This window comes from Tinamus guttatus, unplaced genomic scaffold, assembly GCF_059628265.1.
Source record: "Tinamus guttatus ecotype Peru unplaced genomic scaffold, ASM5962826v1 Tinamus_guttatus_pri_ptg000030l, whole genome shotgun sequence".
NCBI classification, from domain to species: Eukaryota; Metazoa; Chordata; class Aves; order Tinamiformes; family Tinamidae; genus Tinamus; species Tinamus guttatus.
The window spans coordinates 2,402,294-2,430,068 of record NW_028288564.1 but is presented as its reverse complement, the minus strand read 5'-3'; the positions used below and the strand labels follow the sequence as shown (position 1 = coordinate 2,430,068).

The 27,775-nt window shown below is 43.3% G+C and overlaps 1 protein-coding gene across 1 annotated transcript in view; it reads right to left on the bottom strand.

Annotated features, from left to right (window-relative positions):
- Nucleotides 1-27,257, bottom strand: part of SH3RF3 (SH3 domain containing ring finger 3) — a 237,705-nt gene extending 210,448 nt beyond the window's left edge. Inside the window, exon 1 of the mRNA XM_088530028.1 lies at nt 26,949-27,257. Coding sequence (XP_088386154.1) covers nt 26,949-27,257 — 309 coding nt within the window. The remainder of the gene's footprint in view (nt 1-26,948) is intronic.
- Nucleotides 27,258-27,775: the final 518 nt, after the last annotated feature.

The following is a 27,775-nucleotide window of genomic DNA, read 5'->3' as shown; positions in this document are numbered from 1 at the left end:
TCACTAATAGTTATTTCCATAACACACCTACATCTACCCTTATCTGCAGGAGGAACATTTATCTCACAAATATTCCTGTCACACAGCTCTAAAATGCCAGAGATAAAACAAAACACAAAACAAAACAAAAATGATTGCCCTAGAAATAAAATGTGTAACATGGCAAAGAAATCAAGATGAGACCTAACCTGGTGAGACTAAAGCTGATCCCTTTACACCTCTCAAGTAGTTTGACACAGTCTACATGGGAATAGACAGAAAAAGTAGAAAAATAAGTATAGTGGACAAAAAAGTATTTGTCCAAAAAAAGAACAAAGGTGGCCTGTTTCATTAAAAAATGTTAGGCTTGCTACGACAAGCCTAAAAGCTCTCCAGTCAAAGGCATCACTACTGCTTGCTTTTATTTCCCCTTCATAGGTAGGATATGTGAAGTTTAATATCTCTGCTATCTGCAAAAGCGATGCAGTTCCAGCACAGGAAGTCCGAGGCACTTAACGACTGTAATTATGTAAATTCTACAGTTTTTAAATAGGAGACTTTTGAAGTACAGAGAATCCCTGTTCATTTCAGTTCTGTGCTCCGAGTAGGCAGAGACTTCCCTTACATTTGCATTATAAGGTCTTTAAGCATTTTCTTTTTAAAAATCTATGCGATAGTTCAAGCAAGGAAGAGACAAAATCAGTATTATCTTAACGTGTGCAGCGGCTTAAGAGGCCACCACATGAACACAATCTGAAACTTACAGCAATATGATTTTAGCTAGCTACACCTGTAATGCAGGACGATAAAAGTAGGTACCCAGGTAATATCTTCAAGTCTTTTGCAATTGAGGTAGGACTCAATCTAATATTTACAAATGATCCTGCATTTATGAACTTCCATTGACAAACTAATGTAATACACTGTTCTAATGATGGCTTTATGTATTTCTGTTCAGGCCTGCAGTGGTTTGCAACGTTCTGCTGCAGTATTGCAATTCCAGTTTTCCTTCCTCTCATTTCAGTTAATGCTGTCGTTCACACCATGCAAGCTGTCTGAGGCACCCACATGCCATGTAACCATACCAGTAAGAAAGCTGGGACAGAGTTTGCAGTTTCATTTCAGGCATCCAGACCAGGTCCATGTCCCAAGCAAGCACTCCCATAGGCACCCTCCTGCCCACCAGCAGCATGGCTGAGAAATCGCAGTGGCATCAGGCCCCTTTCGAGGCTGCTTGTGCCCAGCAGCGCAGAGACTAGTGCCAACCTCAAGCTGTTCCCCGTGTCTTTCCTGTAAGTAAATCATTTACTCCAAGTAACTTCAGCATGAAGTAAGCAAGTGGATGTAGGTGGAAATTTGTTCTAGCAGGGTACGGATGTGCTGGCACTGTGCAAGAGAGAAATGCTGAGAATGAGTCAAGGGCAGCAAACAGAAGGAGATCCCACGGTAAGTGAGATCAACAAATGAAAATTATGTACGAAAAACAAAGATATTATTCAGTAGTCCAGAGTAGATCAAGTGATTTCTAAGAAACATTGACATCAAAAGAATAGACTTCTAATGCCTATGGGAGCTGTTGAACATACAAGGTGCATTTAGGCTTTGCTCTTGCATCTTTTTGAATTGTCTGAAAAAAAAAATACATTTCAAGTAACCTTCAATATATCATAGATTTCATGATAGATTTCCTTCTGTTAGACTACCTATTCTACTTGGAAAAGAAAAATACTCTTAACTAAATGCATTCACTTTCTACTTGGCTTTATTCTAAAATAATTGTAGTCTTTGCAATGCCAATTCTGAACACAAAGATATATAAAGTGTTTACAGAAGTCTTCCTTTTATTGCTTTGATTTATTTAAAAACTGAAACATGCAACATCCTTAACATTCTCACCCTAAGCAAACACAGTGAACCAGCTTGCCTGTTTAAAGCACACCACAAGGCTAATTTCTGGAACTGGCAGCACAGTGATACTGATAACCACAGCATACTGCCAAGCCCAACTGTGGGTTCCAGAAGAAACAAAATAGCTGAGGAAAAAGCCATAGACTTCTTAAGAGAAGTATTCACCCTACTCTTCAAGGACATTTAACTAGCATCATATCACGTGCATTTGTAGATGTGCATGCTGTTTACACACACATCCCCCTTTCTGTAAGAGCGCTGCACCAAAATCTGTACTTCATCCTTGAAAAGGTGAATGCTGCAGTACTTCACCTGGCACTGAAAACGACTTCTACATTAAACACAGAAAAATTTTATCATATTTCATGTTTCATATTCATATTTCTGTCCTTCACTTTTTCATGCTTCTCACAGCCCTGCAAGCCCATGGGGCAACTCCATCCAGCCCTCAAAGGATTTTCCACCATCATGTAACATTACAAGGTTTTTGGCCCTTCAGTAGCAAACTTCTACAACTTAACCCAGTTTTCAGGGCACAAGGCCCTGTCCCACCTGCTCTGTAACAGGCATTAACACAGGTTTCCTGTGCCAAGATAACAACTGGTCCACATTTGCTCTTGCTAACATGGCAGTCCACGAGCCACTCCATTAAGCAGCTAATAACCACATTCTTTCTAGTTTCAAAACCCCATCTTGAAATACAGGGTACCCCAATGTACGCAAAACAAAACTTTTGCAAAGATTCAGTTAGCACATGGTCAACAAAATAAAATACAACCTATTAAAAGCAGTGAGTTACTTTCACATATAGTAGCACAGTAGCTGCAAACCTCCACCAACACCACCAGAAAAAAAAAAAGGATTCTTATACCTTTGAGCCTGAATTAAAAAAAAGTGGCCACATCTTTTGGCCAGTTCAGCTCAGTGTTTAGAAAGTCTACTGAAACTAATGAATTTTTGTATATGCTTCCATATATAAGCATATATTTACATGCTTTTGTATAAAAGCACATATATATTCTTAAATATGCTTTTATATATACGTATCTTTTTATACAATCACATTAATTTAGAGCCAGCCACATCAGTCTCCCTTTATCAGAGGAAGTTAGGGTAAAGTTCCAAAAGACTTCTTTTTCAGCAGAAAAAAATGTCCCTCATCTGGTTCCCAGCATGGTGGTTGCCTCACATGCCGGAAGAGCAGGAAATCATGGTGCCCAAGCAGGAACAAGTGACCAGGAGGGCAACAGGACAGGAACCTCTGACATGGACTTTGCTGGCAAAGAAAATATTACGTGGAATTATACCCTCAGAAAATACCAAGAGAGAGGACCGAACTCTCTCTTGCATAGGTGAGGGCCTGAGACAAGTCACACCGTTTCTGCTCTGCCTCTTCCGAACAGAGATAAATGGAGTTTTTTTAACAGTGGATAGTGATCAAAAAAATGATTTCTATTTGCTTTCTAAGACAAGGCTAAAGAATTGCCAGGGTGAGGGGAGGGAGAGTTCAATCTCTTGCAGGCCTGGACTCCACATGGAGCTGAATCCCCTGTCCAAACTCCCAAGGGTATTATTCCCATGGCTAAATAGGGAAAAACAGGTACTAAACCTCCAAACAGGGTGAATGAGTCTGTGTAACACATATGCTGTCAGTCACCTCTCTCAGTGCAAATTCTTTTAGTAAACTTAAACAATGAAGAATAGTCTTTGGCTTTTCAGTAGAAATACTCACATATGTTAAAGATTTTTAAGGGTTTCATCATTTCTCAATTGCTTCAGACTCCTACCTTGGTCTTTCACTGGCCACAATAAACTTATTACCAACTGCCGTGGAGAGCTTAGAGCAGACAGTAAAGAAACTCTGCTGTTTGCCCTTCACAGAATCACAGAATGGTTGAGGTTGGAAGGGACCTCTAGACACCATCCAGTCCAACCCCTCCTGCTCCAGCAGGGACACCCAGAGCACGTGGCACAGGGTGGCATCCAAGCAGGTTTTGAAGATCTCCGGAGAAGGAGACTCCACAACCTCTCTGGGCAGCCTGTTCCAGGGCTCTCGAAATCCAGTTCAAGGTTTATGCGGTCCCAGAGCCAGAGGTACCAGAAATCCAAGTATCAGAGAACTGGGAAATGACTAAAGAGAAAGCTGCTAAAAAAGGCACACTATTTGGGAATATTCAAGACAGTTCCACTTCTCCCACACTTTTTAAGAGAACAGGTATTTAACAGCATGTTATAGCTGGAAGAGAGAGAGAAAAAAGAGAGAAAAAAGGCTATTGCAAAGAAAGCTCATTTTGAACAATGTTCAACCCTTTTTCAGATTTTTCAGGGCACCTTTTCAGATTTCCCAGTACTTCACCTTTCAGTATTCCTCCAGCTCAACAGCAACAAAACCACAGCAATGTGATGTTGAAAGCGGCAGGCATGAAGGAATCTTCATAGAATTGCCTCTTCAGAAGAAAGCAAAATAGCATTAACTTCACAGCCAGAGGAGCTGAGATAAGGAGAAGCTCAGTGGCTTGGCACAGCTGGAAAACTGCTCAACAACTCTACCGCATTAACATCTGGCCATTGTTACTGTTAATACTTTTTTTTTTTTTTACAGAATCTCACACTAACATGGGACTTTGCAGGTAAGCGCAGGACCCCGGCTTTCAGGAGTACATAAAACACCAGCAGCGACAGCAAACTCGCGTTTTCCATGAATGCTGAGGAGCAGGTGAGCAGAGCCAGCAGCACCGCGGGAGGAGAGACACCGTGCTAAGGCAGTGGAACCGCACGCGGGGCACTTCTTATCCCTTTCCATGGAGAAGCTTTAACCTTCTCTTAGAAATAAATATAAATGAAATGCTGCTTGTTTGGCCCTTGTTTTTTTGACAGAACCCAAATCGGGTGGCTTCACCCAGCTTTCAGAAACCCCCTGGAGGACACATGAGGATGCATCTCTCTGGCAGTTGTCTGAGGAGCTCCTGAAGACAGCCGAAAGCGTCGCAGTCAGCCATGTCCATTCGGGTCCGGTTCTCCAAGCTGAAGCAAGGTGGTCCATCTTGGGGCACCCCACAGCCCTGCAGGCCTCCCGCACACCCCCAAACGTCCCCTCAAGGGACATCCAGGTGCCAGAAATGTCCTCCAGGTTTCTTTTGCCCGCTGCATATAGGTAAAACCTATGCATTTCTCTGACCCTAACGGTTCTTATAAACCAACACTCATCAAAACCTGTGTATCATTAGAGTGCAATGGCCTCTGGGGCTTTATAAGGCAAAATTTAGTACAGAAGCCAATGGAAATGCCACTAACAGATTAATGTCAGCATGTTTTGTTAAACTGTCATTTTTTATCTACCTTGAGCACTCTTACCTTGAAGACATACACAAGAAGAGCACACATACACAAAATCATACACAAGAGACATACACAAGAGACTCTTTTTAGAAACTGTCATCACCAAGATATGTGCTTTTAGAAATAAAATTATTCAGTCATTGCTTCTCTTGGACCCTTGGGCTAAGACCTAGCATAGTACTAGTTAAATATCACCAAAACAACAACAACAATCTGTCAAAAGACTTTCACCTTCACTTAATTCTACAGGTTTAGGATCTGCTAGAACCCAGCAGCCATTTGCTACCATGGAAATATCTTGCTGTTTTTCTTTTTTTTTTTTTTAACATAGCATTTCAAAGTGCTTCTTAAATGCTGATTACTGCTGTTTTAAGTCAAACAGAAATGCATACAAAAATTGTATAATATCCATTACAATGGAGTCCCAGGGTTTCTAGCTGTCTTGTTAATGTGAACAGTATGACAAAAAAGAATGTATTTGTCTTCCAAAAATTAATACAATGGCCATCAGATTTCCAGTATTCGCCCTAGTATTTCTTCTCCTGCTTTCAGTGAATTAAGAACACATTCTGAACTGAATTAAACCCAGAGCGCTTACAGAAATTAATTTGAAACCCAAGAACGAAGATGGCTTTAGCCTTCCATTAGCAGGCTTCTGCTCCATGGGAAAACCCCCTCCCCGGTTCCATTAAGGAAACTGCAAATTTGAGGCCCTCCATGCAGGGACCGAAATGTAGCACCCCTCAAAGGGCACGTGAGTGGAAGCCCATTAGTGGCTACTTTCATCATCCCTGAGATCAGCTGTGCGGAGATCAGAAGAGACTGGGGAGAAATGCCACACAAAGCTCAAAAACATAATCGTTTGTAAAATATTCCCTTTTATGCCGTACTATGTCCACTAAATAATTAATTACAAATACATCAGCAGCTGTTAAAGGGGAAAAAAGAAAAAGAAAAAAGAAAAAAAGAAGCTCCCGAATCAATGAAAAGCTTAAAACTGAAGTTAATAAGAAAAAGTGCAAGCAGGAGTGCTGTTCAGGAAGGCGCAGGTAAAACGCTGAAGAACGCACTCCCGGCAGCGATTGCCCATGGGCATCCCCACACATGATGAGTGAGACCCAGAACCGCGAGGCTGCGGAAACCCGGTGACCTGAGGATCGCGGCAGCAGCAGCTAATTGCAAACTGTGCAGCTGCCCTCTCCATAGCACAGGGCTGTGTGGCTCGTGCCCAGGCTTCCAGAGCAACAGCACCGTGCAGGTCAGGGGGAAGATGCGTTAATTCCTCACCTTCCACAGCACTACAGCCAAGTTCCCAATGCATTTTGGATCTTATTTGTAAATAAAAATTCCCATTAAAATGCTGTGTGAGAGACTGCTTTCGCTTAGTTAAGGATGTGAATTACACATAAGCACCCTGCTTATTAATGGGATTTGATGGGAATACAAAATGAAGTTTTTCAAAAACGTCTACACATAAAATATGAATGCTTTTATTCCAGGAAAAGGAAACCATTACAGTGGAAGAGTCACTCTCCTGTATTCCCTTCCAGGCTATAGCAGAGACAGGCAATACATGTTTCTGAGATTTCACATTGCCACAGTCGGCTCCCTTGCATGTTACGTGTAAGACAACTGATAACTTGCTACCTGAGAGACAACGGCATGGGTTGCGAGCCCTCTAAAAAAGGGAAATGGCTCAGACAAGAGAGTTCACAGTGGTTAACCTCCTGGAACACATTAGCTGCACCAACTCCCAGTTGCCCAGACTAAACAACCCAGAAAACCTCTTGATTTTATTCACTAACAGGAAATGATTCAGATACAGTTCTGCAAAGACAGTCAACAAGGAGAGGTAAATTACACATACTGACTTTACTATGTTTTTCTGCAAAACAATCAAGTATAAACTTATGTAGCTCTGGTGCAATTTTATCTTCCCTCCTTCTTTTAAGTGTTTCATGTTAGCACATCTAAATATATCCTGTGATATTTCTGTTTTACAGGTCAATACACATCACTTAATTTTTAAACGCACATATCCTCCAGATTCCTGACAGAACAATGAACCGCCAGGTGTAAAACGATGGCATAAACTGTTCTTTTTTTGCAGAGAATCTTGCCTGCAAATAAATAATAATGAAAACTAAAGTGCTGCAGGGTCTGGGGCTTGAAACAGAGACACACTTTTTTTTTTTTTTTTTCCCCCTTTAGAGCTTCCTTTTGCTAAAGTTGTGCTAAGGGAGATTTACTTACTAACATAAATGTTACACACACATAATAGAACCAGCACGTAAAAGGCTCAAAATCTTTTCTGGCTCCACAACTCATCCCAACCGCTCAGTGAAGCATAGCTGTGGTCACAAAACCAGGTTTGCCTATCCCTTGTCAAATTACACATTGCCAGCACTACAGCACTAGTAGAACAGCCCCATTGCATGAAAATAAAGCAAACTGCCTGGGTCCTATGTTCATCTACACAAATGATTAAAACAGACTTCAGATAACGATTTTTTACGATAATGCAGAAGGAGAGTGCTTACATTTTGCAGAGCTTTTGCTGTACTGGTCTCGTAGTACTTGCAACCACTCTGAATGTGCAGAGGAATGATATCTGAGGTAAGATGTCAGCATTCCTTCATGTTTTGCTGGTCAAACAACACCTAGGATGTTGACTTCTTCCTTATCAGGCACCTGGAGCAGTGCTGCGATCAAGGACAAAATACAGACCTAACAATCCGTATCTATCATCAACTCCAGACTTTGTTGACATAGACTACTACCAACTATTTTACATTTTCCTTAAAAAAGAAAAGCAGTCCAAAAGAGCCTGGCAAAATCTTCCTGGGATCCATCGCTGTCCAGGTTTAAGAGTTGCAACCAAGTACTTACAACACATAAATGAGGGCCGATAGGCAAAACCAAAGTTCAGGGTATCAGCTCTTCTGATACCATTTTTTGAGTTTTAAATGCCAAAAAGACCTACCTAAGAAGGAAGAGGTGAGGGTTAAAGAATTTAACTTCAGATCAGTCTGAAGTAGCAATTTGCCCAGTCACATGCTCAGTCTTCTTGGGGACTATCCTTTCTTTAAAGGAGTGGGAGCAGGCACCTTGCAAAATGCCAGCTTGTGACAATTTTAAAATACAGGTTTTCCAATGTCAGGATTCCCACAGCTGGAGAAGGGACACTGGTGGGGTGCAACGTGGAGTGTCGTGATGCTAAAACCACTCACAACTGCAGGGTGCTCTCTTCCCATACTCGTGCTGGATCCCCAGATAGGAGCTTTCCCATTGCTTTCCCACATATCTGGATATGCCATATTTCCTGAGACAGCCTGAGAATTCTACTTTTTTTTTCCATGTTATGCTAGGGACCTATAAACACTATCAGGGCCTTTCCTGCTCCTTCTGCTATTGTCTAGCTTAGGACTCAAATTTGTAAAATGATGCTGGCAAGCGACTTGTGGCCTTTCTTGGCCATGGAGAGGAGATGGTTTGTGGATCTTTCTGTTGTAAACATCTGTACGAAGTTGTCCTCCACTGGAGGAGGCTGCAAGTGGTGGCCACGCCATCCCCTGCAGTCCTCCTTCCTCTGGAGACTGCGTGCTGTCCCATCCCTTCAGATTGGCAGAGGTGACAACTCCAGCCCTGTGGAGAATAGGCCTTTGGGGATACAAGGAACTCAGTGTTAGTATTCATTTATGCACACAGTGCATGCAAGGTCTCTTCTGCCTTACCCAACTGAAAATCAAAAATGAACCTCAGGGAGAGGCCTTCCCTCCCCCAAGGAAGCTAGGAATGGAGCGATGCTGCCAATGGCCAGGTCCCTGAGGTGACACTGCCCCCGCGCTCCTCCCTCAACCCTGTAGTAAGAGGAGGGTGACTGTGCCTCAGGAATGGCCTGGGACCATGATTCACATTAAACCAATAGCAAATTCCAGCATACAGAAATGACTGGTCACTGCCCTTGGAGGGCTATTGTCAGGCAGGATCTAAATGAGTTACGTTATTAAAAGAGCAGAACATCCTAGAGACACCTCTAGTATCCCATCTTCCACCTGCACATCCAGGACAATCTAGTTTCCATCCCCTACCTGTTGCCATCTGTAAAAGTTTAGTGTTCCTGTTTCTAACACAACCATATTTTAAGTGCAGGCGCAGCTCTGTGCAGACTAGTTCCTCTATTTTTACATTTGCTTCAGATTGGAATTCGCACAATTTGCTAACCATATGCTTTATGGGACTCACCAGTCCTGCAGGGCTCACAGGACTCATCAAACCTAAAACTGAAGAGTATACTTGCTTCTGAATTCTGCAACACTTACGTTTTCATATAAATCACAGCCTCTGCTCCCCAGTTGCTCATCAGCAGCCAGGATTTTTTCACACTTAGAGTACTTAGGACTTTAAGATACATCTAAAGCGATTATTATTACAATGTGGTTTACCAAAAAAGATGACAGCTTTGATTTTTTTTTCTGTAAATGCAGTAATCCAATCATTTTGCTAGACAAAGAACCTGGTAAGGGAATCACCTTGCAAATATTTAAGAATAACCTTCATCCCTTCCAACTAGAACTTTCATATTATATATCCTTTTCTTATGAATATTTCAGTAAGTAGACCATATATAATTAAAGAAGACAGCTGTGACACTTGTTGTTATGCTTATCTTCCCTGCAACAGCTGATGAAGAGCAGTAACCCTGAAATTAGACTTTAAAGTTCTACTTTTTTCCAACTTCTTCAGCTTCTCTCATGAATTTGTGAAGTGAAAGACTTCGGCCATGTTCTTAATTGCTAACATGAGGAAGCCACTTTATCAGTCTTTACCTTGTTCTAAATACGTACAGATAGGCACAGGTAGAGCAGAGTTCAGCAGTTACTCAGGGAAAATTATCTCTAACCTCAAGTCAGACGTTTATTTCTATAGGGGAAACATTAGATACGTTTTTAATTTAGGGCATGCTGCTATAGTTAACCATAGGCAAAAATGCTTTAGCAGAGATTAACACCAGCAAGCACTTAAAGCCTCTGCAGAATTGGACTGCAGTGAAGATCTCACTTGGGAACAGACAATTATCATCAGAATACTGTATTTACAAGAGACCACGGGTACCTTTACTTTGGAAACATTATGTTTTCAACATCCTGTATTAACTTTACTTTGGAAGCAATTGATTTAATTTAGAAAAAATGGTTCACCAAACAAATGGACCACGTGTCACTTCTGGGCTCCTTCATCATTTCTTTCCTTCCCGCATTTTGAGAAAAACCATGAACACCTAGGGGAACAACAGTTATAAATCCCATATGCTATGAATATATAAAACACCTATACTTGCATCCTAAAGCTGTTTGGCAAGCACATCTTATTTCTGTTGCCAATGAAAGCGTTAAGGCTTTGTGACCTCTTTGTTTATCATGTCCATCCATTCGACACTACAGACAAGTACCCGCTTGCTTTGATGGCTTGTGATGAGTCCTGCCAAGTTAAATAAGGAGCTCCCTGCCATTAATCTGCTCTTCTGAGGGCTCTTATTCGGCTGAACCTGTTCATCAAGCAGCCACAATAGCTATAAATACTTTGGATTTACTCACCGAGCCTCAGAGCAAAGACAAGCCATAAATATTCAGGACAGGTGACAATTTCCAAAATCTGATGGAAAAGAAGGGCTCTCACAGCTCAACAACGGGCGCGACAGCTCTGCTCCCCAGCTCTGCCCATGGCCGTCCACACAAGACTAAAAGCACCCCCAACTAGCAAGCTTGCCAACACCATCCTTTACAGTTTAACAAGGAGGGATGCAATTCCTAGTGACAAGAGCCAAGGGTACACTGGTCTGGGGACATCTTACTCCTGACAGCACAGTCTCCATTGCCCAAAGCAGGCACTGCACTCATTTGCTGTTCAATACCTGCTGTTAAGACATTGGGACCCACTCCTCATATCCAGTCCCAGCTCCTCCTACACAGCCCTGGAGGGAGATCCGCCACTTTCCAGACACTTTTTTCAGTGCTTATTTCCAGGCTGCTGTAAAGGACCCCTTGGGCATTTCCATCCTACGCATCACCTCCTCCTTTTCCTTTAGTTAAACACACCTGATGGCAAGTGCTGAATGTGGTAACCCAGCAGTTTGCCTCAGCTCCTTTAGTGGGCTGCAGAGCATTAAATAAGCACACAGCATAATCTTAGAAATGGTTTAATAATATACACTGCAGAGTGGCAAAGTTTTGTGGCGAAGTTAATAGTCTGTGCGTGCCTAGTTCAGCTTTAATCACTTTAACAGGAAATAAAATGAGCAAAACATGATTCAGAAGAAAGAAATGACCCACAGCCTTTCCATGGGCAAAAGAAAAATACACAGACTGGTACTAAACAGCCAAGAGAGAAATTTGTGTGCCTTGTCCCAAAAAAAATAGAACATTCATATAAACCTCAGATTAATTTACCTTAGCAGATAAACATTTTCCAATCACTAATTCAGTTATTTTTGAAGGGTAAAAAATAGCTTTGTTTTAAACTGAAGTAAAATCACCAAATACGAGTTGCACTCTGAGGTGCTGCTCCTCTGCCACTGAACTTGGGATGAACTTTCCCAAGTTCCCATCTGCAGAAACTTAAGTCTGAGTTCAGGTGAGCTCAATATTTCTTTTTTAACACACTGGCTAGCAATCTTCAAAGAGAAACGCAGCCATAAATCAACACATGAAGCTGTGTCTGTCCTCGTTCACCTTTCTCTTCTTGCTGCAGGTGCCAGCAAACAGTTTCCAATGAGGTGCCTCCTGCATCTCTGGGGCTGATGCACTTGCTGCTTAAGGGCTACTGGCCCAACACAGCTATTCTGGCTGACAAATCCTAGCACTTTGGGATAGCCAAAGTGTTTTGGGGAGATAGCCTCCAAAAATAATTACAGTTCATGGTCCTTAACCATAGGTTTCAGAGAAAGAAACTTCCTGTCCCTTCCTCTGGATCCTGGGAAGGACAGCGCATTCCATCAGTAGAATTTAATCTGGACAAGAACTGGTTTGTGTCGGAGTTACACTTTTATTATGGCTGTGTTAAAAACGCTAGCACAAAAGAAAATTCTCTCCATTCAAATTTGTAGAAACAAGTTTTAAAGGATAAGAACCCAGAGAGAATACATGTATCATGGATGCAAACTCTCTTATATGTTTTTTTTTAAGTTTATTCTTAGTTTATTCATTAGTGCTCCAATATTGCCAGTATCTCCCCTAATTAAAATAATGTAACCTTCCGTAAATGAGATCACAGAATCACAGAATCACAGAATGGCTGAGGTTGGAAGGGACCTCTAGAGATCATCTAGTCCAAGCCCCCTGCTCCAGCAGGGAGATGTACCAAATGTTTAATATCTTGCTTTCCCAGGGCAGATGTATCTAAGATCACACTGGACAAATGTAAGGAGAACTCTCACATCCTTTATCTACTAGAGCAAGCACCAAAAAGAAGGCCCATTCTTCAAGTCCTCAGGTCTTCCTCAGGCAAATGTAGTATTTTCTCTTTCAGCCTTTCCATGAGAGTCACAAGAGAAACTGAAAAATTGAACAGGCTTCCATCCACTACTGGAAGCCTTCCAAAAGTCAAAAAATAAAATTCAAAACTACCTGAGGAGCACCAAAACAGGTAGTCATTTATATTAGAGTTGATAGAGGCAGTATCATGACTTCCACACTTCCCATCTTCTCCAGATGTGGAAAGCCTTCTTGTAACAGCACAGAACAAAGTACCACATAGCAAGAAAAGTAAACTGAGGCTGTGCTTCATCTTCATCCTCTGCAGACACAAAGAGGCTGCCAGGAAGAAAACTTCAAATGTGATTGTTGTCACACTGTATTAACCCTCTGAGTCCCATAAATGTAACTGGTCTTTTTTGTCTTAAGAGTGAAAAAGCACATTTTAAACTTCTGAAAAAAAAAATGGACAACAGAACCTGAAATCATGTTCTTGTATACATTCACAGATAAACCTCCGTAAGAAAGAAAAGCTCTTTTTTAAATTAAAGATATAATGCTGGAATTATTAATATTCCTGGGAGGGAAAAAAAGCACAATCTTTGCACATCAAGTGCCAAAATGTCTAAGTGAGCTATGTTTAATAAATATTATTTTTTCCCTTTGAGTTCATACATTCAGTTAATCACACACTGATAGGTGAAAAACATTTCTGAAGCCTTAAATATTCCCAGTATTTTAATACCGCTCGCGCTTTCTATGCATTCCCTGAAGGGGACTCTTCCCTCCTCAGGATGCGAGCCGGCAGGAATTAACTTGGAAAGGACTGGGGCTCTCCCATCCACAGCGTCTTCTCACAGCTGCCAAGTTTTATTTTGTGCTCCTTCTTGCAGGTGAATCACTAATGATATTAATTTGCACGATGCAGGGGCAGGCATGCTTGGCATTAGGCTGGATGGATGCTTGTGGCAGGCGAGAGCCCGGCACGGTGCTGCCACAGGTGCCTCTGCAATCCATGTGGGAAACCTCACGAAACTGGTCCGTGTCTAGCCAGTCACATACATCACATACATACATACATACATATATACATACATACATATATACGTAAATAAATAAGACAAGTTACAAGCACAGTTGTATGCTTTAGCAGCTAAGCATTGAGCAGCTGTATTTAAAAGTAGCCGCTACCATCCATGGAAAGAAAATTAATTATTTAGATATATTTATAGGATTTATAGGGCAACTGAAGCCAGAGCTAGCTAATTGAAAAACTGGCAACAGACTGAAGCCCAAACCAGATCATATACTGTGAAATGCAAAGTCTTTATTAAATAAGGCCATTAAGAAGAATGATAATCCCTGTGGCCTTAAATATGAATAAGGTGCAATGTAAATAATAAAAGGCAAAAATCCAATTTTCATGCAGTGAACTTTCAAATACGCTGCTGTTTCCATTAAATTACCTTTTTTTCAGCATATTGTAATGGCACTGAGGTCACATCAGGCTTCCTTGTAATACAGTTATTGTTCAGCATTAAAACTGGTTCTTAACTTGAAACAGAAATGTGAAATATTTTACTTGGCTTCTCTCATATGTCAAATGGCATGAAAATTGAGAACAAAAGCTTCACAGATGCAATGGAAGAGAAAATAAGCAAAGGAGAAATAAACATATGCAAACAAGCATACGAAAAGCCCAGAATATACAGAAAGAAGGAAAAAAAACAGAGTATATTATAGTGGTTTTCCAGTTAATGTTACAGCGATTTAATATAGAAAATTGAATACGGAAACAGAATTTCAGTAACTAAAGTAACTGAACTTGGATACAGACCAAATGGAGCTCTACTATGCAGTAAAGTAGGTGAAACTCATAACAGTGCCTTAACCAGTAGGAAATCTGTTGTTAGCTGTCTGTCATGATCCTCCCAAACACACGGATGATGACAAGAGCTTAAACACATCAAACACCATGGACACATGGACGTTGAAGCTGGTAGTTGGTCACTTTTAACATGAGAAACTGAAGCCCAAAGGGTCTCAGTCCAAAGGGAGCTATCTACTACTTTTTAGAAAGCATTCTGTGGAGGTAAGAAGTATTAAACAGAGATATCTCTATTTATTAAGGAACTCAGAACTATAATGCAAGGTCAAGATTTTACTATTATTGTTCAGTAACAGAATATTCCTGTTGGGAAATTTAAACAATCCATTAAAGCAAGAGACTATACTTGTTTTGGATGTTAAACAATTTTTCCATTCCAAACCTTTCTGCAAAGCAAAGAATTTCTACAGTAGAGCTGCAAATAAAGAGAACTATTCTGTATTTGCTCAACTCTATATGCAGTTTGAAAGCATTATACCCAAACACAAAAATGCAATTTTCCTGATAGCATCTTCACAGTGGCAAGATGGTTGCAAAATCAACAGCACAGACCTAAACTGCTGTCACCCCCTAAAATACATAAATGTGCATTTTAAAATATTTACTTTTTGCTGTCTATAGCTCTGTCTGCTAAGTGGCATTTGCTGTTTCCCTTCTCCCTTTCTCTCCCAAAAAGTATCCCAGCGAGTCAAGAAGAGGCTGCCACCCTAAGGGGGCAGAGTCTGGGGACTATGGAGATGATGCAGTGGGGCAACAGGGCTAGGGACAAGAGGTCCCCCACTCCCAAAGGGAGAGCTGGACAAGACGCCTACCAAGGACGTGACCTCCACGTGAGGTCTCTGCTGGAGTGGAATCATAGAATCAACAAGGTAGGAAAGGACCTCTAGAAATCATCTAGTCCAACCTCCCTGCACATGCAGGGTCACCTAGAGCACGGGGTCCATTTCCTCCTATTTCTTCCTTGTGAGCACAATGGAGGTAAATCCATGAAATAAGAGGGAGAAGGCAAATCTATTCCTGGCAAGCAGAGCAGAAAAGCAGGAACATCTGGCAGAGCTAACACAAAGTAACAGGGCACAAAGCATCACCCTGAATAATATCTATATCAGGTCGGTGAAGAAAAACTATCCAAATCCCCTAACTCGAGTTTCCCTTCCCAAAAAGAAGACTCTCCTCTTCCAGCAGCACTCTTAGAGCAGGGCTGGCTGAGGCACCACTACGCGCTACTCACTCCATCAGGGATTTCCCAGAACTGAGGAAACACAGGAACAGAGTCTGTAGGGTGTTCAAAGCTGAGCGAGCCCCTGTGAACAGCCCCAAGAGCAGAGATTTTCACTCTTACCTTGAGATCTGCAGCACCTGGGAACTGCAAGGACCAAAGGGGAAGAGCCCGCAGGAATGAGAAGGAATCTGTGCATCCTCTCCACGACGGAGAGAGAATTTCACTCCCTTCCCACGTGCCCAGCACCATTGCCAAGTAATAGATTACACACTCTCCTTCATTAATTACTGAAAAAAGAGCTGTGGAAAACAAAATTGTGTTTACTTGCAGTTCATTCAGACAAAGTTACTGAATGACCTGGCTACTGAACATTACAGAGATCAGGATCTCCCTTCCTGAGCCCGCAGCTTCCACAACTCCATAAAGTGAAATACTGCCACAGATGCATCTTTTACTGCACTTCATCACCCAAGGAAGCTATTCAGGGGAGGGAAAAAAAGGAAAACTCAAACCTACTGTGTCAACTAAGATCCACTCTAGTCTTAACGGCTTGTTACCAATCATTCTGGATTTATAGACTTACAATTTCAGGCTGACCGCAGTCCTTTCTTTTTTTTCTGTGTGCTCAGCTATTATTTATTTCAGCAGCATTGGGAAGGAATCATTGATTCAAGGAGTTGACATTGCCATTTGAAACCTTTTAAGTCTTGAGTTTCTTGAGTTGACTTGACAAGTAAGCACATGGTCATCGAAAGTATCAGAGTAGCTGAGAAACCTCAATTCTATGCAGTTTCCCATGATCTGTCATTGTAAATGTGAATTCAGCCTCTTTAATCTCAATGCTGGATAAGACTTTTTATGTAAAGCATTACATTAAAAAAGCAGCTCCTACATGAAAGGAAATGGAATGATATTTTAAAAAATCCTTCCACGACAATTATTGCTATGAATGGAATTCCCTCCCGAGTAACCATATCAAATAGTTGCAAAATGCCCAGCCCTGTAAGACTGTCCTGTAACAGAGGTCTCTGCAAGTGGGTAACAAACCAAAATATTTTTTCTTGTCAGTGGCAGTTTGCACCCGACTTGTACAAGTATAAAAGAACATGCAAAGTTCAGGGTAACTCAGGGAACTGGGCTGCACAAGTGTATGGTTCTCCCCTACTTCTCCCTGCTCTACCCGAGTTGAAGGATCAAGGAAAAAGGGCCCCTTTGGCAAGGCAGCATCCTTGTACAGAAACTATCCAGCACTAATGGAGTGATATCACTGACAGCATTTAAACTTTTTTCATTATTATGATTTTTGGAAAAATCTAAGACTCCTAATGTGTTATAAAGTCTGATAACTGCCATAATTTTTATTCTTGCTTGATGAAAAGTGAGGAACTGGTAAAAGTTGAAAAAATCATCCACTGGTGATCACCGCTTCTTCCTCCTCCCCTTTCATTGCAACTTCCTTGCACGCAGCAGCACCTGTCCTTGAAGTCTTGGCCTGTGCTTACCGGTACAGTAGGGAATGTCTGTTGTTGCCACCTCTTTCTAAGCCAGATATAGACTGGTGGAAGAACATTCAAAGCAAAGTGAATCCAGCAAATTTTAATTTGAGGAAATATTCTAGGGTGCAAGCACAATGATTTCATTCTAGCTGTAACCACAAGAAAGAGACATATCAATAGTAAAGGGTCATGTCAGTGCTGTGACATGGGACCCCAAGCCCCAGGAGAGGTGACAACCCAGAAACAGATTTCACACAACACTTATGCGCAGTCTGAAAATGCTGCATTATTGCTGACCACAGTGATGAACTCCAATCTACAGTAGCAGCAGGGCAAATTCTTGATAAGCTCCCCTTGTATTCCTAAGGTAAAGCTGTCACTCCTACTAGAACAAGACCCCCATGGTGACCACCTCTAAGATCCTGCAGGGCCCTGTCCAGTACGGCTGGGCTTAGCAGAGTCACTGTGTCCTCAGTTGCTGCCAAGCACCCTCTCCAGAAGCTCTTGGACCTCACAATCCCGTATCACTGATATTACTGCGTCTCATAATCCACGTGGAAAAAGCCTATACTCTTGTCCCTCTCTGTGCCTACAAAAAAAGCAGTGATGATGCGCAAGTAGTAATGATGCCAAGCCCTGCAATATATGCCATAATTTTTTAATATAAGCTATACATATTTTTTTTAATTTGAGAAATTACTGAGTTGATGACCAACTCCTGCCCACAACTCCACATCTCACCTTTGCAGGAGCCCTGTGCTGGCCTGTTTGTGAGCCGCATGCCCATCCCACACTGCAGGCTTTTGACAAGCAGCAGAACATGTTGGGAAGCAGATGAGGACAAAGATCCTTCCCTGGAAATTCCCGGCAGCTGGACTTCTGTTACCACTAATAAACACAGCCGTTTGCTCCTGGGATGCCTATTTATAGTAACTTTTCAAAGGAGGACAAGCCATTTTGGAGGGCAGATATGCACGCTCTCCAGCTCTCTGGCTATGCACTGCGGGAGGCAGCAAAATCGATGCAATGCTCCCTATCCTTAAAAATGGAATAACTAAAAGCAATGCTCAGCAACAAAGACTTGGATGGTACAAAACCCATCCAAAAAACATCAGGAGCACACAAACTGGAAGCTGAAAAAGACTTGTGGCTCTCCGTACGTCTCTCTGTCCCTTTGGCAGAACAGAGAGAGGAAGACAGAAACCTTCCCCTTTAACTTCCTTGTTTTTCAGGTTTAGGATGAGTGGGAGATGTCTATTCAGCTCTGCCTGTTGAGCTGCTGTTCGTTAGTAAGTATAAAATAAGCTCTTCCTGACTGAAAACTATTGGTACAGATGTTGAACCCTCTACAGACCCCCTATTTGAAATATGCAAAATTATTTTTAAAAGCACTGACTCAGGTGCTGGCCCCATCATGTAAATATGCACTCAGATACAAGCAGGCCTGACTGCATATTAAAGGAAATCCTGTGTTTATCAGATAGACAGATACAACCCAAGCTACGAAAAAGCAAACTTCCCTTTCTGCAATATAGATCAAAAGTACCGTACTTTCATTCTAGAAAATAATGCACTGATTTTTACTTATCGTATGATTGGTGCTGATTTTACATTGCTGCAAGACTGCTTGACTCTGAATATAAACTATCAAATGCTTTCCACTATGATCTAACACTGTGAATACCTACAGAGCAGAATAAAAAAAAAAAAACACACCTTACAGTTGTCAGTTGTTATTGTATGTTACAACGTGCAATATGATTATATTCTAAGGGTCTTTTTATTATTTCTTTTATGAAAGAAATATAAGGAGAAGAATGAGATGAAAACTGCTGGCTGGGCAGTCAGGTGCCCTGGCCTGAGCAGGAAGTCTCGCACCGCTGATGCCCTGGCCTCTAGAAGCTGCAGTGACATTGCTCAGCACATACATCCATGCCCACTGCGGGCTGGCACGGAGGCATGGTTTACCAAATTGCATATGAACCTAAAAAGCATGCAAAAAAATCCAGGAGCTTTGGTCAAACAACTATAAACTCAGGAAGACATATCCATCCATCCATCTATACACTAATATATGTATGTATTATTTACAGATAAATAAACTATCTCAAAACAAAGCCATCCTTCTGTTTCCAAAATATTTTACAAGATTGATATAGCTAATCAATCACCTGAAACTATCACCTGAAATAAAAATGTATTGATTTGATTACAGGGTTTACAATACAGTAAACTTGGAACAAGCTACAGTAAAAGTATTTCAAAACGTGTAAGAAGTTAGGCAAAATGAAAGGTTGCCATATTAAAAGCTGTCTCAAAATGAAATTAGAAATTAAAAAGTAAATTCATAAAATCATTTCTTTTTACAGTAGCTCACAGAGGAGGTTTTTATTGGAATTAGCCTGAAAATAATCTGCAAGTAAACATGTTCACTAATATTTACAGAGACTGCAATTTAGTAAAGTAAATATGATAGTGCTTGTATTTGGCTGACTTGTTGGCTGTCACATGGAAGGCAGTGAACATGCAGCACACCTAACACTAGTGTCCTTCTCTTTCTGGTTAGGACTTTGCATCTTTACCCTCAGCGCAGTCATGTCTGCACAGTCAAAATCTGCGGTCTCTCTTTCTTTCTCCTCCGCACCTTGCCCTAAACCCACTTTAATGATAAATCAACTGCACTGATTAATAAACCTTTGTCCAGAAGGACAAAGACCCTAACAGCTTAATGAGCTAGTAACACATATTTAAATCCATAGTGTTCAGAAGATAGGTCTATTCTAGTCCTTCCTCTAGAAATAATTGAGACTGCAGGAGAACTGATCATTAACATTTTGATAACAATCTAGCCAGCCTTCTGCTAAAACACTGTTTTCTTTAACTAAAACTAGCATTTGTTATCTCATGCAAGCAAGCCACTTACTTACTTAAAAATTAGTACGGGGAAATTCATATTGTTTAGATCAGATTTTTTTAAAAAGGGGGAAAAGTAAAGTTCATGTTAACTTGACTGAATAATCTTGTGCCTGATGCAGTGTTACTGGAAACACTTCCTAATCATAGCCCACAAAGCAGCCTTTTCCCATAATTTTGTACACAGAAAGGCACTCGCTAACTCTATAAGGCATTCATTTCCCTCGTCTTGTAAATCATATTCCATCTGACAGCCAACAAGAGGGACGAATCACCACTAACACAAATCACCAAGGTATCTCTGACACGAGATGCAGCTGCATTTCACGGACAGGGTGCTTTTCTCCCATCATCTCCATGAACACACACGGAATCCTGCAGCGTCCCTCCTATGTTATGGTATTACCATGGCAAAAGAAAACAGTCCCAATCTCTCTCTTTTTTTTTTTCTTCTTTTTTTTTTTAATTAACAAGGCTCGCAGTCCTCTGGAATCTGTAAAGGATCACTAAGCTTTCCCCTTTCCAAAACAGGACAGGATCAAGACCTCCTAGAGGAGCGAGAGTGACATTTCCACCAGGACACGTGTTCTTCATCAACACTCGCTGCTTGGTAAACCCAGGACAACCAGAGCCATTGTGTGGAAAATCCAAACTGCTCCGATGGAGCGAGGAAACAAACTTCAGGAGGGGCCAATCCATGCCTCGAAAGTGCCGGAAAGCCATGGGGAGACAAGCTGATCGTGCTCCATGGCACTGCTTAGCCCATAGCTTGTCTATGGAGGTGAACAGCCAAGCCAAGCCCAGCCCAGCGTCACACATCCAAGTGGACTCCAGGAACAGCCCTGTGAGCAGCTCAGGGCAGGATTTTTCCTCCAGATCATTTCCCAGATGGATCACTTCCTCCATCTGGTTCAGCTGCACCAGGCAGAGGAGAAAAAACAGCTGGGGAAAAAGCAAAGGCAATGCCAGCCTGGTGGTGAAGCCACCAAACGTGCATCACTCGCATTAAGCCAGGACCTCAGCTGACAGTAAAGCACATCATATATTCCTTGGAATGGGTGGAATTAAACTAAAAAGAGCATGCTCTTCATTCCAGATGTTTCACATTTTTCTCCCTGCTTTTAAAAACAAAACGCCTTTCTTTCTGATACCAAATGCAATATTCCCTCCTTCTGTACTTCCCCTGCACTAAGATATGTCTCGCGTACATCTTCAAATTAATGTTTGTTCTTTTTAACTGAATAAAAAGGATCAAATTACATGCAAGGAAAATTAAATTATCAGGCACACACAGTGGCTTTTTTTTTTTTTTTACAAAGCTACTCAAACAAAATTTGAAGGTTCTTCATCAATTCTCTATCGGCACAAAGCAAAAATTCCCAGAAAGAGGAGGCAATGAGCTTAGCATTACTGCTGAGGAACACGACGACGGACCCACACAAGTCAAAATAGCACATGAGCAACGGTGACGGGGAGCAGCAGGGTCAGCATAACTTGGTGGCTCCCGGCTGGCACCGCTTTTCCTGACGTTGCTTCCCAGCTGCCGTCACGCAGCTGCCGCAGGACCTGGTGCAAGGCCAAGGCCATGCAGCTTTCCCAAATCCCCTAGTTTATCTTTGTCCGGACTCGTCTTGGGTCCTTCCCATGACAACTTGCCCCAGACGGCGAAAACCTGCTGCAAAACATCAGGTTTTCACAAGACCGCATTGGAAGCACAAGCCAAAATCCAGCTCCGCACGTGATGAGTGACTGCTGGGAAGCCAAAACCACGCACATCTCGGGCAGCTTTGGATGCAGGAGTCACCAAGTCCCTGAAAATTGAATGAAGTCAGGGGAGCAGAGGTCAGCAATTACAGCGCTATGGTGCTTAGAGATATTACTTAGAAAAAACTATCATTTAAAAGTGCCTTTTACAGCGTAACAAGAAATAATCTATGACTTCAGGAGGAAGCAATTTCCCAGTTCCTGATTTTAAAAATGGGTTACTTAAGTGTAAGAAGGAATTAGGCTTTTTTTTCCCTGAAACTTAAGCAGTGCTTCTATACAGAGAAAGCTTGAAATGTTGAACAAAATAGTGACATTAAAGAGGAAATTCCAAATACAGCCGTGTAAAACTTGAGAATCAACCACTTTCCCAGCTGAAACAGTAATTGGGCTCTTAACATAAGACTAAGAGATAGCTTATTAAATAAGCGATGATAAAAGACCTTCCTAGAGTGCATAATCTTCCCCCAGAGTGCATAATCTCCCTCCAACATAACTAAAAGACTGTAGTTTATGCTTGTGGACCGAACGGACATTGCATGGTCTAGAAGAGCTCCCGCTGCACGCAGCGCATCTCACCCTGCCCTGTGCGTACGGATGCAGCTGCATTAGCAGTCAGCAGTGCTATCGGGTCTGACCTGTTGGGCATCAGGCCAGCGACAGGAGCCCGCCTGGGCTGATAAGATTAGGAGCGAGGAGCGGTGCGAACAGCCACAGCATTGACACAGTGCTGGCCGCTCAGGCTACAGCAGTAGTCACAAGCCAGCTGAAATGATTCTTCTGTATTTGTAAAAAATAATAGACATAAGGATGACACCTGAAAATTATGGCATTTCTAAGAAAATATGAATTATGAATTAATCTGACTCATCTTCCCAGCCTTCCTCCTCTCCTGTGCACACTTGCTTCTGTGACCACGTCTTTGATTGTTGGGATTTGAAATATTCCTCATTATATACTTTACAATACCCTTTAGTAGGCTTGCTAACTTCATGAACTGAAGCACATTTTTTAGCCTTCTGCAAGACAGTAAAAAAAACCCTCAAGATCAAACAGATACATGGAATATTAGTCCTATTTAATGACATTATGACAAACTTCAAAGATTGGCCAGCAAAACTATGGCACCAGATGAAAAATAAATCAGAGATAAAAAGCAAAGCGAACTCAAGTCTATTGCCTATGCACACCATGCACTGCCGAGCAGAATGACGCTCCCCTCTATGCAAATCTGGCAATTAAAAAGCCAAGGGCAAGATTCTCTTCTGCCCAAGACAGAATCTGTGTCCAGCTCAACCCTCTGATGCTACTGTGGAAATAAATGCATATAGACGCAGGGCTCCACTTGTTTCCTCTTGTAAAACCCAGTGTTTGATCTTCACACAGCCCAAAGTCTATTCAACAAGGAAACGCAGCAGTGGAAAACGACTGCAACTTCTACTCCTAAAACACAGAGACAGTGCAGGGTGAGACAGGGATCTCACAAAAAGTAATGAATCAGTGTCTCCTGTAGAGAATTTTTATAAGCAGGGCACCTGAAAAGAGCACACAACAGATTAAGGCTTTGCTTGCAAAATTTCAATGAAAGCGAGGGCAGTCACTTTCAGCTGAGCAGTGAAATAGGCTCTGCAAATCCAGTTCATGGAGGAAGCATCAGGGAAACAGGAGGGCAGGAAATCCACTGCTCACTTCATTCATGCTCGTTGACACATGATCTTCCTTATGTGCCCCTCTTACTCTCTGCTCTAGCACCTTCTAGGGACGCACCACATGCAGATCTGTCACTCCAGTCATGCCCTCTCTTCAGGAAAAGCTGTGAGTCACATTTTGTTTTTATAAGTTGTTTCTTTTTCATGTAAATGTTATTCTCGGATTGGGTTTAAAGGAAGTCAGCAATAAGCCTTGCACCTGGAGTGAAAGATGACTGGTTTGTGAAGAAATTGCTTGAGACTTGCATGCATTCAGCTGTGTATTCTGTCTTGAGAACTACTGAAAAAAAAATCCCGAAGTGATAAACTCTAATAATTGTAAAACAAAACAAAAGAAAAAGCCTAAAGAATCTGTATCTACCATAATATCTCAACAGTCTAAGGGAGCCATTTACTTTGACAGAACCTGAATTCCCCAAGCGGTTCTACAGTGGTAATGGAGACAGAGGAGCCAATAAATTATAACCTTGTGTGTAATGCGACTACCATTATAAACCACTCTTAGCCTCCTGTTTTATCCCCAGGGGTGGCCTCCTCCTAACCGCTTCTGAATTTCCTTGCCTCTGCTCTTCTAGTACGCTCTTTCAGCTTGCAAACCTACAACAATACTTCACATTTACATAGCGTCTTTGATGCGAAGATCCCTGAACACTTTGCACAGTTCAGAAATGGGCCATCTTTTTTTTTTTTTTTTTTACAGGCGGAAATAGAGACACTGAGAGGCAAACTGTCTTATCAGAGGTCACATGTCTCTGTATGTAAATAGAATCCAAAATATCTTTTCAAGCATTATGTTAGCACGTAAACAACACTTTCAGATCTCTAATGCATAAGAGGTATACCACGTATCTTCAAATAGCTACATTATTTCAGAAATATTTCTGAAAAAAAATGCTCTTGGCTTGGCCAGCTTCTCACCTCCCCCTTCAATCAATTAATCCCCAGTCTCTTTTGCTCGCAGTTTCAGCACTCTGGATAGACTGCCACTAAGTCTCTATGAAGCTGTTAGAAGGTAATTCCTGAAGACCAGAGAAAGAAATATGAACATCTCCAGAGTTCTGCCAAAGTATTAGACAACATGCACTGATTTGAGAAAATATCAACTCTGCAACAGAGACCCCCCCTAAGTGTAAGATGCATGAGACAAAACACAGACGTGGAAGCTGGTTCTGCTCTTTCTTATAAGGTTAATTAAAATTCTCACAGAAACTTATCTCTGCTGTGGTTCTCTCACAGCCGTTTGACGATCTTCTGCGCGGGAGTGAAGGCTGAGAGAAGTGACCTGGCCTTGGCTCTGTGCCATTAAATTTCTCCTGTTTGCAGCCGATGTGTCCCAACCAAAAAATAAACCGTAATGGTATGTCCCATTTTATACAGTGCATTATCTAAAATGAAAGGTATTAATTAGCAAAACAGTGCAATTTGCATTTAAGCCCCGGGCTGCAAATGTACAGTAATGTCTAAAATTTAAAAAAAAAATCATTTCATCTCTCTCTAGGAGAACCAGGCTGTCAAGGACTAATACAAGATCGAAAGGTTCATGATTTGGCACCAGCATCCACAAAAGCCCAATTATAAGCAGGTTTGCACCACATACTGCTCAGTGCAGCATTTCCAGGACAGTTCAGGCCCATCAGCAGCTCCAAGGAGGATTATTCTCCCTGATGCCTTTTTTTTTTCTTTTTTAAAGCAGATTAGTTCAGACTTTCTTTCTTTGCGATGAACCTTGTAAGGATCAAGCACCCTGCACTGTCCTCCACAAAAAAATCGTGAGGTCAGTCCAGAGGCTAAACCAGCACTTCCACAGACCTCTGTGCCCCCACAGACCCACTACCCAGAACCACCCATGAGCCCCCGCCAGGGGAGCAAAAAGTAGCTGTTAACCCCGACAGCTAAAACATGACTCTAAGGTCATGCACTATGTTACTTTCTGTCAAATGCAGCCCTTACCGACGGACACAGCAGAGCTAAGGATGCTCCCTGAAGTGTTGGTCAATCAAAGTCAGGAAAAGAGCAGAACATTTTTTTTTCCTACTATACCATGTCTTGCAGTAATGGCTAGGCAAACGCCTTCTTAAAAATATTTCAAATTAACTTCAAACAATTTAAATTCCCTCCTCTAAAAATTGCATTAGCACATAAGATTACACTCAGTTTAGCCTCCCCATCAAGCCTTTCCAGGAAAGAGGACTCAAGTTTTCTTTGTAACATCCCATCTTAACTGGGATTCAAGAGTACATCCTCTTGCTGGATGTTTGCAAGACCCCAACGCTGCAACAAGAGTCCTCCTGCAGGCGCAGTAGGTCAGTCCTCCCCACAGACCCTACCACCCTTAAGGGAAGCTGGACCAGGAGGACATCACATGTTGAAGACTTTAATGAGTGTGAACTATTTTTTCTGTGATGCTGAAACTCTGATGACAGAGAAGTTGCCTGCTGTGATAAAGCAGCAAGTCAAAGTTCAGCTGAAATGCATGTGCCTAAAATACACAAGCAAAAATGGCAGAGGGTAGTGGCCATTGCCTTCCGTCACCTTTAAACTCTGAAAATCATTATTAAATACCTGAATATCAATGTGGTCTACAGCTAGGTTATAACAGACCGGCCCTTCCAGAAACATTACCGAGCATATTTCACTTCAGACTCCAAAACTGAATTTTATGGAACAATGTATGGTATTTGCCATCATTTCCTGCAGGCAAAACTTCAAAACGCTTGCACAGGTCCATTCATTTTTCTCAGAGATGAGGAAATGAACTAATTGAAACATCTACTGTAGCAACATAACTTTGTACTGACCTTTCCAAGCAAAAAGCCAGCACACTAATGCAGCTCACGCAGATTTCATGAAAGATCAAGATAATTAAATGCATCTTCTCTGAACACACGACATGAGAGACAAGATAAAGTTCCGTCTTCAGAGCGTCTCCGTCCCAAAGCCTCTCTAAAGAGGCTCTATAGCGAATTTTACGCTATCACGTTACATAACGGAGAACACCAGGGGCAACTGATGTTGCTCCCCTGGCCACTGATGTTAAACGTAGCACGACCAGGCGCTCCTTACGAGCACGAACAGCGGCACATGCCCGCGCCGCAGCGCTCCAACAGCCCGCGCACCCCACCGCGCTCCCGGGCCAAGGGGCAACTCCAGCCCGCCCGGCCGCGCCGCGCCGCCCGCACGCTCCGTCCAGCCCAGGAAAATCAAACAAACGGACACGGCGACGGGCAAGGGCAGGGACGCGGGGGCCCCGGCACCCACCTTGGCGAGCAGCGCGCTGCGGCCCGCGGCGGCGGCGCGGGGGGCGGCGGGCGGCGCGGCGGCGGCGCGGGGCCGCTGGCGGATGCCGTCCAGGAGGCGCACGAGGAGGATGTTGGCGGGCAGCTCGTCCACGCCGCAGCCCACCAGGATGCGGCACTCGGGGCAGCGCAGCTCGTGGCGGGAGCTCACGATGCTCTCGAGGCAGCGGCGGCAGAAGGTGTGCTGGCACGGCAGCACCTTGGCCGTGGTGTCCAGCCGCTCCAGGCACACGGAGCACTCCAGCAGGTCCAGCAGCGACGACTCGTCCATCGCCGCCGACGCCGCCGACGCCGCCGCCGGCTCCCGCGCCGCCGCCGCCGCCGCTCCGCCGCCGCCCCCGCGCCTCCGCCCCCGCGCCCGCCCCGCGCCGCCTCCGCCTCCCGCCGCGCCCGCCGCGGGCCCCGACGCCCCTAGGGCCGCCGGTGGCGGCGGGGGGCGGCGGGCGGCGGCCGCTGGGCGGGAGCCATGCGGGGGGGCGGGCGGCGCGGAGCCCCCGGCGGCGCCGCGGGGACCTCGGGGCCGCCCCCGCGCGGCGCGGCAGCCCCGGGGGCGGGGGGAGCCGCGGGGCACCTGCCCCCTCCGCGCCCCGCCCGCCTCCTTCCTCCTCCTCCTCCCGCTCCCCCCGCGCTGCGGGAGGTGCCCAAGGGGCGGCCGGGCAGGACGGGGGGCGCCGGGGGGACCCCCCGCCCCGCCGAGCGCCCCCCCGGGGCGCCCCCTCCTCCTCCCGCCGGGCGCCCCCCCCGCGCCGCGGCGCGCCCGCCATGTCCGGCCGCGCGGCGCCCCCTGGC